The sequence below is a fragment of the Bos javanicus genome, chromosome 11, assembly GCF_032452875.1.
Source record: "Bos javanicus breed banteng chromosome 11, ARS-OSU_banteng_1.0, whole genome shotgun sequence".
Taxonomy (NCBI): domain Eukaryota; kingdom Metazoa; phylum Chordata; class Mammalia; order Artiodactyla; family Bovidae; genus Bos; species Bos javanicus.
In genome coordinates, this window is record NC_083878.1 from 3,567,581 (window position 1) to 3,583,251 (window position 15,671).

The 15,671-nt window shown below is 41.6% G+C and overlaps 1 protein-coding gene across 10 annotated transcripts in view; it reads left to right on the plus strand.

Moving 5' to 3' along the window:
* The first annotated feature begins 4,618 nt into the window (after nucleotides 1-4,618).
* Nucleotides 4,619-15,671, plus strand: part of VWA3B (von Willebrand factor A domain containing 3B) — a 178,212-nt gene continuing 167,159 nt past the window's right edge. For 5 of the 10 annotated variants that reach the window (XM_061431589.1, XM_061431593.1, XM_061431596.1 and 2 more), the window contains exons 1-2: nucleotides 4,631-4,830; nucleotides 10,066-10,293. In XM_061431589.1, coding sequence (XP_061287573.1) covers nucleotides 10,098-10,293 — 196 coding nt within the window. In that variant the 5' untranslated portion in view covers nucleotides 4,631-4,830; nucleotides 10,066-10,097. Of the gene's footprint in view, nucleotides 4,831-10,065; nucleotides 10,294-15,671 lie in introns of all 10 variants that reach the window. The other 5 variants (XM_061431592.1, XM_061431590.1, XM_061431597.1 and 2 more) reach the window with 3 other exon arrangements.

Sequence of the window (15,671 nt, forward strand, 5' to 3'; positions counted from 1 at the left end):
AGTGGAATGGCTAGGTAGAAAGGTATATATATTTACAATTAAAAAATGATTTAAAAACATTCTATTAAATTCATTTGCTGCTATTTTACCTGGGAATTTTACAATTAGATTCATCAGTGAGAATGCTCCAAGTGGCCTAATGTTATCCTCTTCCTCTCTTTCGTCTCTTCCCTTCACTCCTCGGGAAGTGTGAGTACTGGCCTAATCGGATCAGACTTCAGGATGCTGATGGGGCTAAGTTTATGTCCATCAGGTGTGTTTCTCCCTCTGGCACTTAGCTGTTTCACAAAAGGGACAAGAGGGCAGCCAAACCAGAACTTACATCTTCTGGTGGGCAAACACTCTTCTCTCTTCCTCCCACATTAGCGGTGTCACACGTTTGCCCCTCCAGGCTTGGCAAGGATCTGGAGGAGAGACCTGAGCTTTGAAGGAGAGACCCTAGACCTGTGCCCGAGTCCTGTGCCCTGTAGTTCACCCTGCCTTGGGTTCATGCAGTGTTTAGTTGCTAAATCGTGTCCAGCTCTTTTGTAACCCCATGGACTGTAGCCTGCCAGGTTCCTCTGTTTGTGGGATTTCCTGGGCAAGAATACTGGAGTAGGTTGCCATTTCCTTCTCCAGAGCATCTTCCTGACCCAAGGATCAAACCCACCTCCCCTGCTTGGCAGGCAGATTCTTTACTACTAAGCCACTCCCTAAAATGAGGAAATGTCTTATTTCCTGTTGCCATTGTTTACTGTGTCTACTCTGATCCTTAGGAACCATGAGAAGAGCATGTCCCAGCCAAGGCAATATTCAGACCCATTCCTGAAGATTTTTGCATATGATCAAAGTCTCATTCCAGGAGTGTTGGTTTTGCCAGTTTTTGGTATAAGTATCTATTTTGAAGAGTGATTTAAAATGTTCAGGTGTTTGGGACTTCTTGTTTAGATAAAATATTTATCTAAGTCTTAATTCAGCAATTGGGATATGACTGTAGACTTAAAGGCATCTAGTTTATTGAAAAGCAACACTGCATTGCAAAGGGGTTGATTAATAGGAAGTGTGGGAAGGAGGGGTGATTAGAAAATGGATGTGTTTTATTCCATTTAAAACTGAAATGTGTTCTGTTAAAAGCCCATTCAAGTCCAGTGAGGTTTTCACTGTGGCACTAATATCCAGTTCTAAATGAACACTGTACAACCAAGACGAAAGAACATTTCTTATGGAGAAAACTAAAGCCAATAACTGATCATCACACCACATAATTAAGAGGGTGGGGCGTTGAAGCAGATTGCCTGGGTTCAAATTCTTGGGCCACTATTTACTTGCTGAGGAATTTGGAGAAGCTGCTTGGGCTTATGTCTCAGTTTACTTGTCTGTCAAATGGGGATAATCATGGTATCTTCCTCCTGGAGCCTTTGTAAGTATTGAATGAAGTGATATATTAATAGTGCTTAGAGCATTGCTTGGATTTCAAGAAATTCTAGCTATTATTTTTAAATGTTGATTAACACTGAACATTGTTGTTCAATTGCTAAGTTGTGTCTGACTTTTTGTGACCCCATGGACTCCAGTACGCCAGGCTTCCCTGTTCTACACTATCTCCCAGAGTTTGCTCAGACTCATGTCCACTGAGTCAGTGATGCCATCCAACCATCTCATCCTCTGTCATCCCCTTCTCCTCCCACCTTTGATATTTCCCAGCATCAGGGTCTTCTCCAATGAGTTGGTGCTTCATATCAGGTGGCCGAAGTATTGGAGCTTCAGCTTCAGCATCAGTCCTTCCAATGAATATTCAGGGTTGATTTCCTTTAGGACTGACTGGTTTGATCTCCTTGCAGTCTCAGGGACTCTGAAGAGTCTTCTCCAACACCACAGTTCAAAAGCATCAATTCTTTGGCTCTCAGCCTAGCAATTGTCAAAGGGCTTTGACAGTTATGCTTAAAATCTCTGTTCCTCATGAAAGATGTTAGACTGAGGGCTGCAGACCTGCATTCACTCCCCACACAAAGAACAGTGAACTGAAGAATATCACACTATGTACAAATGTCTCTTTGGACTTTGCCTGCCCTGATGTCTCAAGCAGCCCATGGCAGCCAAACTCCCTAGACCAACAGCACCATCCAAGGTTTAAGAGCAACTGCTGCCTGATGCAGTTGCTTCACTCCCCATTGCCTCCTTCCTCTTCAGGAGTGCTTCTGTGATCATTCTCTCTCAGACTCATCCTCACATATATATACAATTCCCTTGGATTAACATTTTACTTTTTCTCTGGTTCCAGGTTTTGTGGTGGGCTCAGGAAAATTGCTTTTCTTCCTCTTGTTTCATTTATCACCCTCCCTGCCCCTCACCTATCAAGATTCTAATCATGATCATAAGCCCAGTAGTGCCAGTGATAGTCTTGTTTAAGAAAAAATAAAAAACATTCAACTTGAAAAATAAACAGTACAAAGGTCAAATAACAACGTAAAGGGTTGTCACACTTGGACATGGTGCCAAGTGTGGTACTGACAACTGGTGCTCTAAATCTGGACAGGTGGAAAGAAATGATTGGGGCTGGAGTGTCCTGAGGGCCGAGTAGAGATAGGGGCTTAAGCTGGCCCTGTAGGTTCTGGGGGCTGTGGCCCCCAAGTGGTGGTAATTCAGGTAAAGCAGGTGTTGGAGTAGAGGCATCTGTGGTCAGAGGCAGGAACCACATTTGTCTCTCTGCTGGAGAGTTTGAGTTGTGGGCAAAGAGGTTGAAAGTATATGGTTCCTGAATGGTAAACTCAGGTTAAACTTTACTTCCCAGATGGCGCAGTGGTAAAGAATCCGCCTGCCAACGCAGGAGATGTAAAAGAGGAGGGTTATATCGCTGGGTGGCGAAGATCCCTTGGAGTAGAAAATGGCAACACACTCCTGTACTTTCACCTGGAAATTTCACAAGTTACAACCCATGAACTCCAAAGAATTGGACACAACTGAGCACACAGACACATGCACACACAGACACACACACACAGATATTACTTTAAGGATGGGAGTGAAATGAAAGATGTCAATTACTAAGGTTGAAGGTAAGATACAAAATATGTATAAAATTCAAAACAAAAGTGTAAAGGTTCAGTCCAATGGCATATTGCAACTGTGCTAAAGGTTTTGTTTTGTTTTAATATTTATTTGGCTGCACCAAATAAAGGTCTTCGTTGAGGCATGCAGGATCTTTAGTTTTGATATGTGGGATCTAGTTTCCTGAGGGATGGAACCTGTGCCCCCTCCATCGGAAGCGCAGAGTCTTAAGCCTAGTAGTGCCAGTGATAGGCTTGTTTAAGAGAAAAGAAAAACCATTCAACTTGAAAAGTAAATAGTACAAAGGTCAAATAACTTCTCCGGAGCACCAGAGAAGTTCTGCGAAAGATATTCTTACTCCACACCACTCAGCAACCAAAAATAAGTTGAATTCCCATAAAGCTGGCTGAACTGAAGTCCCTATCAGCAATGCAGTATTTCAAAATGATTTCAAGTTCTGCTCACTTTTCTGTCTACACTTTAAATAATTAATAATTAATGTTTCCTCAGAATGTATGCTTACAGGCATATACACATAATTGACAGAGCATAGAGTCACCTGCAGTGACTTGCATGTTAAGAGGCGAGTGTCACAGGGAAGGGAGAGGACATGGGATGAAGGTGGGGTGCCCGGTGTGACAGCATGAGGCAGTGGGTTTGGTAGAGTGGATGCTGTACTCTCTGTCTCACCCACAGTGACCTAGGAATACAAGCCTGGCAGGGTGTGGGCAGCAGGGTTTAATGTGGCATAGGCAAACATGGGCATGGCCACTGTGCTACTTGCCTTCTGAACAGAATCTTCAGTACTGCTGAGTTTTTGTTTGTTTTTTGGGGGTGCAAATGGCAGGTGTCATTTGGGACAGTAGTATACAATCTAATAATTTTGTGTAATGATTTATGATGAGAGCAAACCTTTCAGTACTTTTATAGTTATAAAGGCATTCAAAGAATATAGGAAAAATAAACCCCTGTAGATGAGGTAGACTTTTCTGTTGGAGACAGAAATATTCAGTTCTAATATTAACTATGTTTTTTTATATCTCTGAGCCAAAAACTTAACAACAACAAAAAAAAACCAGCCAAAAATAATCTGGTCACTTCTTGAATTTTAAAATCTAAGACACATTTTAATATCTCAACACAGTAAAACAATACTTGCCTGTGGGATCTTATTAAGGATTTAAAGATGCTTTTCATAAACAATTTTCCGAGTGACTGAAAAAAATCACGTCTTGCGCTCTTTGCTTACTCATTGTTACAAATAATAATAAGGGTTAAAAATAAAGCCAAATGGACAAAGTAATACCTATAGGAATACTCACATCCAATAGAAAGGAGGAATTTTGGTAACTGCAGCCCCACCCCCGCCCCTCTCCAAAATTACAAACTTGCAAGACTACAGTTCACAGTTCTTCCGGTCATCTGTCTCAGCTGGACCCGCACACCCAGCCGCGCCCAAGCACCGAGTCCCAGCGCCTCCTCGGAGCCCCGCCCCTCCGCCCCTGGCTCCGCCTCCGCGGGGGCACGTGCTCCGTGGGCGGGGCCGGACCGGGGAGCCGCGCCGTGATTGGAGGTGTCCGAGCGACCGCCGCGACGCTGTGCCCCACAGGTCGCCCTCGGGTCACAGAGAAACAGAACGGCTAGAATCCTTTCGCACCAAGCTCGGACACTTCGTCCGCTGGAGTCGCTCTTTATCAATCGAGATGCATACCTCGCCTGTCCTCACGGGCCGAAAGGCCCCCCAAGCAGGGGAAGGTGGCTGCTGACAGGAACCGCCTGGTCTTTCACCTGACAGGTTGCCTCGTAAGTGCGGACTGCTGTCCCCTCACGTCAGAACCCCTGAGGCGCCCAGGTTGCCAGCAAGCTGCTGATGGAAGCCTTGGAATCCCACAGTTTACGAGCTGGACTGGCCCCCGCTTAGGGGAAAGCTCGGCAACTTACCCTGAGTCACTTAACTAATTCATACCGGGGTCAGCCAGAAACGCGTCCCGACCCCTCCTACCTTAGAGCGCTTTGCACCTCCCCTCATTCCGGGGGGAAAGCTCGCCTCTGTGGTGAAGACCCAGCTTAGAAAAATTTTGTCTGTACTCTAGGCCGACACTGATAAGGTGAAGCAGGTAGAAGCGTGCCAAATATTTAGACTGAATTAAATTATAATTAAGTCATGCATTGTGGTGGTGGTGGCCCCCTCAGCCCCAGCGCGAGATGTGAAGGGCCCTTCCCTCCCTGGCGCGGGCCCGAGCGCTCCGTTGAGGCAGGCCCGGCTCTCCGACAGCTCTCTGGGCTCAGCCCCGCATATCCCACCGGACCGGCCTATTCCCGCCGCCCGCACTGCACAAGCGGACAGGGAGCCCCGTTTTGGTGCAGTGGGTAGCTCCAGGGCCATTTCGTTAGTCATGGGCTGGCCAGTGGGGTCGGCGGCCGGCTGGGCCCATGGCGCTGGCCAACTTAGACTGTGATCCCGGTTGATGGGGCACGTCCACCGTGTCCACGTGGCCACCGTGGTCTCTGCCGCCTGCAAACCTCCCTCAGCCAAGGGCTGGAGGGCGAAAGTGCAGGAGCGGCCTGATATTGGTTTGGACCGGCTGCTTTCTGGAGTGCACCTTTCTGCTAGAAGAGCAGTGGAAGCGAGGCAGGCACCCACGATACCACCAGCTCAGCCACTGGTGGGCGCCACGGTGGGACCAGGGCTTCCCAGGTGACTCAGCTAGTAAAGAATCTGCCTGCCAAAGTAGGAGATCTAGGTTCCATACCTGGGTCGGGAAGATCCCCTGGAGAAGGAAATGGCTACCCACTCCAGTATTCTTGCCTGGAGAATCCCATGGACAAAGGAGCCTGGCAAGCTACACTGTCCATGGGGTTGCACAGTCAGACACAATGGAATAACATTGCCACTCAACCTCTAACCATACAGGACTGCTGTCTTAAGGCATGAGGCCTTCTGTAGGACTCAGTTCAGGGCGGCCAAGGGACATCTCTTGCTGCCTGGTACCCAAAGACCCAGCAGCTCCAGGGTGGCCGTACCCGGAGCCCCTAGTTACCTTGCTTGGGGACTTTGGATTGTGCCAGTTTAGACAACTTTCTATATTTTCCCCAAACTTCTGCCTGCCTGCAGCTGCCTTCAGCTCACACTTTCACTTCTTCTTCTTCTTTTTTTTTTTTTCTTTTTTCCATTTATACTTCCTCTTTCTATGTAGGAAAACCTTTTTCTATTTCCCAAAACTTTGGCTCTTGGATAGCTTTTAAAACTTAGGGAAGTGCTCAACTGCAATTTGTTATTTCTAACTTCTGGATTCCTGTATATTGTAATAACCTCAGATAAAGAAACTCAGTTATAATACTAATCATAATAACATAGTCAGAGCTGGAAAATGTCTGTTTAAAGAGACAGCTATTTCCCGCACTGCGAATCTTTGCCTTTTTTGGAACAATCAGGATTCTCAGTAATTCTGAGTGATCAATTTAATTCAACTCAATACTTGTACAAAGTACCTGCTGTATATAAGGCACTGTGCTGAGGACATTCATGTGGTTTATCCCTGTAGTAATCGAATGTATTTTCAATCTAGGGAGGACAGACTTGAAGTGGCTAAGGCCACATGGGTGGAATAGCCAAGCAAAAACTGGGGCTTTCGCAGGGGGAGGGTGCAGGAGTTTGATGAGGCCTCTGGAGAGGCTTAATGGAGGAGATGGGATTGGAAATGGGCCTTCAAGGCTGAGATTCCACGCAGGAGAATGACCTGAGACCGGCTTAGAGGTAGGAATACAGGTGGGCTGTGTGGAAGGATTGCTTTGTCAGTTCACTTGGCAACTTTGCTCTGGAAACTTTCTGGCTTCTCCAGGGTACCTCTTACCCCATTTGAGAAGAATGATCTCTTCTGTTGGAGGTGCCCTTTCTCTCCTTCCTTCCTTGTTGTCTCTGGATAGGTTCAGCTCAATACGGGTATTCTCATGCTAAAAAGCCAGAAAAGTCAAGATGTGAATTAGGAGGACTCCTATAGGTTTTCTGATCTGACAGAGCCTACTAGACTTAAAAAAAAAATTATTTAAAAAGATCATTTGAGGGACTTCTCTGGTAGTCCAGTGGCTGGGACTCTGTGCTCCCATTGCAGGGGCCTGGATTCTATCCTTGGTCAGGGAGCTAGATCCCATATGCTGCAACTAGGCGGGTGGCAACTAAGACCCAGTGCAGTCAAATAAATAAATAATTAATATTTTTAAGATAAATAAAAATCTTTCAAATGCAGAAGGGACTGGGCCATACACCTTAGCTGAAGGATTCAGTTGCCTTTTGTTTGGAATTGAGAATATGTCCGTTTGGCTTAAAAGCAAAAGCTATGGCTCTTCTAAAATCTTTAAGCTTCCAAAATCCAGTTTAGTAGCCTTAGTGAGCAGTTTGTGTAGCTGTGCTCCTTTTTTAACCTCAGGCATGTAGCTCCCTTTAGGAAGAAGATTACAGGAGGTAGATGAGTGTGTTCAGGAAAGAGAGTAACTGGAAATGATGAAATAGTGAAAAATATTCTGAGCTTCCTTTTTCTAGTTTCTATAGGAACCATTGACCAAATTTAAAAGTCCTTCAGCTGGCAGTCTTTGTTGGACAGATCTCAAAAAGAAAGCAGAAGCATATTAGCCTGCCCATCTTGCTGTCTTCATATTCTGTGATTCTAAAGGAGAAGGAGGATTCCAAACTTCATAGCTCTGGGAACTTTGGGACTTCCAAAAGGAGGTTTGGATAAAAGTGGATGTATGAAACAAGGCACAATTACTAAAGGGTAATAACTTTTTTTAAAGCTTAAAAAGTCCATTTATTAGGTTACAAATAGTATGAAGAGTAATGACTTTTAAGGAATTTATTTGTGCATAGTTCTTTCTGATGTATCAAGTGCTCATCCACGCATTGGCACATTTGTTCCTTGCGGTGGCCCTGGGAGTTAGGATGTATAAACAGTGCAGAGAGGAGGAATCACTTGCTTAAAATGGCAGAATGGACCTATAAGGAGTTTTCATCCATGATCTTCCAACTCCTACATGATGCTCTCCAAATACTATTGTAACGTTCTCATCAAATTGAGCCTTTGTAGAAAGAAGATCTTCACCAAAAATATGAATTTGTTTGAAATTTGGAATTCAACATATAGGGACAGTACAAATTCACATAAACCTTAAAATGAAAATCATTATCTTTATTATTTAGTTAGTTTTCAGCTGTGCTGGGTCTTCATTGCTGCTCGCAGGCTTTCTCTAGTTGTAACAAGTGGGGGCTACTCTCTAATTGCAGTGTGTGGGTTTCTAATTGCAATGACTTCTCTTGTTGCAGAGCACCAGCTCCAGAGCTCAGGCTCAGTTACAGCACACGGGCTTAGTTGCCCCGCAGCATGTGGAATCTTCCTCGACCAGGAATGGAACCCATGACCCCTGCATAGGCAGGCGAATTCTTAACCACTGGACAACCAGGGAAGTCCAGAAATCATTATCTTTGAAAATTTGAAAATAAGTCAAAAAGCTTATTGAGCCTATGCACATGTGCTTAATCACTTCCAACTCTTTGTGACCCCATGGACTGTAGCCTGCCAGGCTTCTCTGTCCATGGGGATTCTCCAAGTAAGAATACTGGAGTGGGTTGCCATGCCCTCCTCCAGGGGGTCTTCCTGACCCAGGAATCGAAGCTGTGTCTCTGATTCTTTAACACTAGTGCCACCTGGAAAACCCTTATTGAGCCTGAGGTCTGAGAATAAAGGTCAGTGCTTGGTCTTCAGTGAGGACCCAGGAGCCCTCCTGGACAGCAGTCCTGTTGTATGGAGTCTATAGCCTTGTAGCATAGGACCAGGTGGGAAGAGGTGACTTATCACCATGGCAAAGTGGTAAAGAAATGGCTTTGATTTCTGCTTCTGCTTTACTGACTGTGTCTCCTGAACATGTTCCAATTCCTCAAATGTAAGTAGGGTGATAGCAGTGGGTAACTGATACCGTTATGAAGAATTTGTGAGATAGTCTTTGAAAGGCTCAGCCCAGTTCCTGGCCAATAAATGGAAGTTGCTGCATGCAGTTGGATTTTTTATTGTAAAGTCCGCAGAACATAGACCCTGGAATGGAAGGCCCGGGTTAGAATCTAAGCCACATACCTCCCCCCACCCCACCCCCACCAGCTGTGAGAACTGGCCAAGTTAGTTAGACCGCCTCTGTGTTGGTTTCCTCATCTGTAAGATGGGAATAGTAGTACCACCTACCTCATTAGGTTACTGTAAGGGAAAATGTATACTACACAGAAAATATACAAAGTTAAATAAACGTTTGCTAATAGTATGTCTAACGTCTTTTCACAAAACCTCCCTAGCTTGGGTCCAGTTGATTTCTGTTTGACTAAACTTGCTTGTCGTAACAGGGATACTTTCTGGAAATAGGATGAGAATTTTAGAAATGGGAGAAGGGAGTTTTTCCATTGTTGGAAAATGTTGCATTCCAGGGAACCCATTTACATGCACTGCACATTCCTAGATACAAAGGGAAGCAGAGCTTTCTACTCTTTCCTTAGATTTTCAGGCCCTGCCTGAAGTAGTGGTGAGTGAGCTAAGATCACATTACAGTCTCCCCACTCCATGTGTACACCAGCTTTGTTTAGGCAGGTCTGGATCAGTTCAGTGTGTTGTATATTGCTTTAAGTTGGGCTGATCTCTTAAACTTTCTGGCTACTTGAGCCAGAAAGCCACGACTTTCTAGTAAAGTCCCAGAGAATGAAACATGGGATGGTGAATCCTTATATTCACCACACAGAGAAAACTACTATAAAATTGGCATATATCTTTCTCGATGTTTTTCTGAGTGGGGGTATGCAAATATAGATATTGAATTTTATGAATACCTTTTAGTCGTATATTTAGGTATCTTCTTTGCCAACAAATATACAATTTGTATTATTTTTACCTGTGCTAAATAGCATTCAGTGTAATTGTACTCTCATTTATATTAAACCAGTTCTCAGTTGATATTAGCTTGTTTCTAAGTTTTCAGGAAGTCTGATTTTGACAATTGCCCTTACAGGAGGTTCCTGTGACTTAGATCCTAATTCAGAGATGGAAGTACCAGGCTCATCTTCCACCATCTCTGAGGAGCAGCCTCGGAAGCAAGAGGGACTGAGCGACACTAGAACAGACTCAGTCAAGCAGAGTCTCATCTCATCTGAGGAATGGCTTCAACTGCATGGGCTTAAGAGCAACAAATTGACCTTGAGACAGATTTTATCGCAGATTGGATTCCCACATTGTGAAGGTATTAATACAAAGCAGCACTGACTGGAAAACCCAAACAGCATGCTGCCCTTTAGCCTTTGAGGAGGCGGCATCAGTTCTGAAGTCCCCTCAAAACACAGGTTTCTGAGTTGGTTTATTTTTTTATTTGACTGTGCCAGGCCTTATTAATAGTCACAGCATGCAGGATCTTTGAGTTGCAGCATGCAGGATCTAACTCCCTGACCAGGGATCGAACCTGGGCCCCCTGCATTGGGATCACAGAGTTTTAGCCCCTGGACCACCAGGGATGTTCCTCTGAGTTTGTTTTGATCTCACATCCTTATGGGTAAAAAAGGTTTGCACATGGACCCCCAATATATGTATATTATATAGATGTACAATCTTCAATCCACCTATTAAATATTAGTAATACTTAATTTCATTCTTTCTTCTTTAAAGATGAAATAAAACCTAAATATAAGTTATACCCCTCACACCCTGCAGATGTCTTGCTCCCACCCTGGCATGTGCAAACCCCTTTTGGAGGCTATGGATTAGGGTAATAATTATAATTCAGTCATTAACATTAGCAAAATAACAATTCTTCATATTTTGTCAAGGATTTTTCCACTTAAGATCATGAGGGGTGTTACTCTGTAATTCTCTTTTAATGTCCTTATTAGGTTTTGGTATCAGGATTATGTTGGCCTCATAAAATGATTTGGAAGTGTTGCCCTCTCCTCTGTGTTCTGATGGTGTTTGTATATGATTGGTACTAGTTCATCTTCAAATGTTTGATAGAACTCACTGGTAAAACTTATCTGAGCCTGGAGTTTGTAAGAAAAGTTTGATAAGAAATTCAATTTCTGTAATAGACATAAAACTATTCAAATTTTGTTTCATCATGTCACTTAGGATTTCAAAGTCTTCCTGGAGAATTGCCACTTTTATAATTACATAATGTCCTCTCTACCCTTAGTCATGTTCTTTGCTGTGTAGTTTACTTTTTTTACGTTAATACAATCAACCCTGCTGTTTTTATTAATATTTACATGACATCTTTTTTGTCCTTTTACTTTAACTTATATATCAGTATATTTGAAGCAAATTTCTTAGACACATTATTTAATCAGTTTTTAAATCCTCTTTGCTAATCTCTTTTAACTGTTGTCTCTATACCATTTGTATTTAGTATAATTATTTGTATGTTAGAGTTTGCTATTTTGTGTTTTGTTTTGTTTTGTTTTTTTATCTGTTTTCCATTTGTTTCTTTTTCTTGCCTAGCTCTGGGTTTCTTAAACACTGTTCAGAATTTTAAAAAAATTATCTGTAATATTTTTGAGTGTATCTCTTCGTGCAGCTCTTTTAGTGGTTGTGCTAGGTATTACATTATAAATATGTAACATATCAAAGTCTCCTGGTATCAGCATTTTACCAGTTTGGATAAAGAATGGACACTATTTCCCTTTATGTCCCTTTAATCTCCTCATTTTTAATATGCTTTATTTTTTCATACATTGAGAATCACATTAGGCTGTACTTTAGTTTTTTATTCAACCGTCAAGCAATTTAGAAAATTCAAGAAGAGTCTGCTTATTTACACATATTTATATGTGTCAATACTTACTGTGTTCTTCCTTCCTGATGTTTCAGAGTTCTTTCTTTTATCATCTCCTTCCTGTTTGTAGAACTTTATTTATTCTATAAGAATAGTTCTGCTGGGAACTTTTATTTTTTTTAGTTTCTTTGTCTGACCGTATGTTTATTTCTCCTTCATTCTTTTTTTTTTCTTTTTTTTAAATTTTATTTTTAAACTTTACATAATTGTATTAGTTTTGCCAAATATCAAAATGAATCCATCACAGGTATACATGTGCTCCCCATCCTGAACCCTCCTCCCTCCTCCCTCCCCATACCATCCCTCTGGGTCGTCCCAGTGCACTAGCCCCAACCATACAGTATCGTGCATTGAACCTGGACTGGCATCTCGTTTCATACATGATATTTTACATGTTTCAATGCCATTCTCCCAAATCTTCCCACCCTCTCCCTCTCCCACAGAGTCCATAAGACTGTTCCATACATCAGCATCACTCTTGCTGTCTCGTACACAGGGTTATTGTTATCATCTTTCTAAATTCCATATATATGCGTTAGTATACTGTATTGGTGTTTTTCCTTCTGGCTTACTTCACTCTGTATAATAGGCTCCAGTCTCATCCACCTCATTAGAACTGATTCAAATGTATTCTTTTTAATGGCTGAGTAATACTCCATTGTGTATATGTACCACAGCTTTCTTATCCATTCATCTGCTGATGGACATCTAGGTTGTTTCCATGTCCTGGCTATTATAAACAGTGCTGAGATGAACATTGGGGTACACGTGTCTCTTTCCCTTCTGGTTTCCTCAGTGTGTATGCCCAGCAGTGGGACTGCTGGATCGTAAGGCAGTTCTATTTCCAGTTTTTTAAGGAATCTCCACACTGTTCTCCATAGAGGCTGTACTAGTTTGCATTCCCACCAACAGTGTAAGAGGGTTCCCTTTCCTCCACACCCTCTCCAACATTTATTATTTGTAGACTTTTGGATCGCAGCCATTCTGACTGGTGTGAAATGGTACCTCATAGTGGTCTTGATTTGCATTTCTCTGATAATGAGTGATGTTGAGCATCTTTTCATGTGTTTGTTAGCCATCTGTATGTCTTCTTTGGAGAAATGTCTATTTAGTTCTTTGGCCCATTTTTTGATTGGGTCATTTATTTTTCTGGAGTTGAGCTGTAGGAGTTGCTTGTATATTTTTGAGATTAGTTGTTTGTCAGTTGCTTCATTTGCTATTATTTTCTCCCATTCTGAAGGCTGTCTTTTCACCTTGCTGATAGTTTCCTTTGATGTGCAGAAGCTTTTAAGGTTAATTAGGTCCCACTTGTTTATTTTTGCTTTTATTTCCGATATTCTGGGAGGTGGGTCATAGAGGATCCTGCTGTGATGTATGTCAGAGAGTGTTTTGCCTATGTTCTCCTCTAGGAGTTTTATAGTTTCTGGTCTTATGTTTAGATCTTTAATCCATTTTGAGTTTATTTTTGTGTATGGTGTTAGAAAGTGTTCTAGTTTCATTCTTTTACAAGTGGTTGACCAGTTTTCCCAGCACCACTTGTTAAAGAGATTGTCTTTAATCCATTGTATATTCTTGCCTCCTGTGTCAAAGATAAGGTGTCCATATGTGCATGGATTTATCTCTGGGCTTTCTATTTTGTTCCATTGATCTATATTTCTGTCTTTGTGCCAGTACCATACTGTCTTGATAACTGTGGCTTTGTAGTAGAGCCTGAAGTCAGGTAGGTTGATTCCTCCAGTTCCATTCTTCTTTCTCAAGATCGCTTTGGCTATTCGAGGTTTTTTGTATTTCCATACAAATTGTGAAATTATTTGTTCTAGCTCTGTGAAGAATACTGTTGGTAGCTTGATAGGGATTGCATTGAATCTATAAATTGCTTTGGGTAGTATACTCATTTTCACTATATTGATTCTTCCAATCCATGAACATGGTATATTTCTCCATCTATTAGTGTCCTCTTTGATTTCTTTCACCAGTGTTTTATAGTTTTCTATATATAGGTCTTTAGTTTCTTTAGGTAGATATATTCCTAAGTATTTTATTCTTTCCATTGCAATGGTGAATGGAATTGTTTCCTTAATTTCTCTTTCTGTTTTCTCATTATTAGTGTATAGGAATGCAAGGGATTTCTGTGTGTTGATTTTATATCCTGCAACTTTACTATAGTCATTGATTAGTTCTAGTAATTTTCTGGTGGAGTCTTTAGGGTTTTCTATGTAGAGGATCATGTCATCTGCAAATAGTGAGAGTTTTACTTCTTCTTTTCCAATTTGGATTCCTTTTATTTCTTTTTCTGCTCTGATTGCTGTGGCCAAAACTTCCAAAACTATGTTGAATAGTAATGGTGAAAGTGGGCACCCTTGTCTTGTTCCTGACTTTAGAGGAAATGCTTTCAATTTTTCACCATTGAGGATAATGTTTGCTGTGGGTTTATCATATATAGCTTTTATTATGTTGAGGTATGTTCCTTCTATTCCTGCTTTCTGGAGAGTTTTTATCATAAATGGGTGTTGAATTTTGTCAAAGGTTTTCTCTGCATCTATTGAGATAATCATATGGTTTTTATTTTTCAATTTGTTAATGTGGTGTATTACATTGATTGATTTGCGGATATTGAAGAATCCTTGCATCCCTGGGATAAAGCCCACTTGGTCATGGTGTATGATCTTTTTAATGTGTTGCTGGATTCTGGTTGCTAGAATTTTGTTAAGGATTTTTGCATCTATGTTCATCAGTGATATTGGCCTGTAGTTTTCTTTTTTTGTGGGATCTTTGTCAGGTTTTGGTATTAGGGTGATGGTGGCCTCATAGAATGAGTTTGGAAGTTTACCTTCCTCTGCAATTTTCTGGAAGAGTTTGAGCAGGACAGGTGTTAGCTCTTCTCTAAATTTTTGGTAGAATTCAGCTGTGAAGCCATCTGGACCTGGGCTTTTGTTTGCTGGAAGATTTTTGATTACAGTTTCAATTTCCGTGCTTGTGATGGGTCTGTTAGGATTTTCTATTTCTTCCTGGTCGAGTTTTGGAAAGTTGTACTTCTCTAAGAATTTGTCCATTTCTTCCTCGTTGTCCATTTTATTGGCATATAATTGTTGATAGTAGTCTCTTATGATCCTTTGTATTTCTGTGTTGTCTGTTGTGATCTCTCCATTTTCATTTCTAATTTTATTGATTTGATTTTTCTCCCTTTGTTTCTTGATGAGTCTGGCTAATGGTTTGTCAATTTTATTTATCCTTTCAAAGAACCAGCTTTTGGTTTTGTTGATTTTTGCTATGGTCTCTTTTGTTTCTTTTGCATTTATTTCTGCTCTAATTTTTAAGATTTCTTTCCTTCTACTAACCCTGGGGTTCTTCATTTCTTCCTTTTCTAGTTGCTTTAGGTGTAGAGTTAGGTTATTTATTTGACTTTCTTCTTGTTTCTTGAGGTGTGCCTGTATTGCTATGAACTTTCCCCTAAGGACTGCTTTTACCGTGTCCCACAGGTTTTGGGTTGTTGTGTTTTCATTTTCATTCGTTTCTATGCAAATTTTGATTTCTTTTTTGATTTCTTCTGTGATTTGTTGGTTATTCAGCAGGGTGTTGTTCAGCCTCCATATGTTGGAATTTTTAATAGTTTTTCTCCTGTAATTGAGATCTAATCTTACTGCATTGTGGTCAGAAAAGATGCTTGGAATGATTTCTATTTTTTTGAATTTACCAAGGCTAGCTTTATGGCCCAGGATGTGATCTATCCTGGAGAAGGTTCCATGTGCGCTTGAGAAAAAGGTGAAATTCATTGTTTTGGGATGAAATGTCCTATAGAT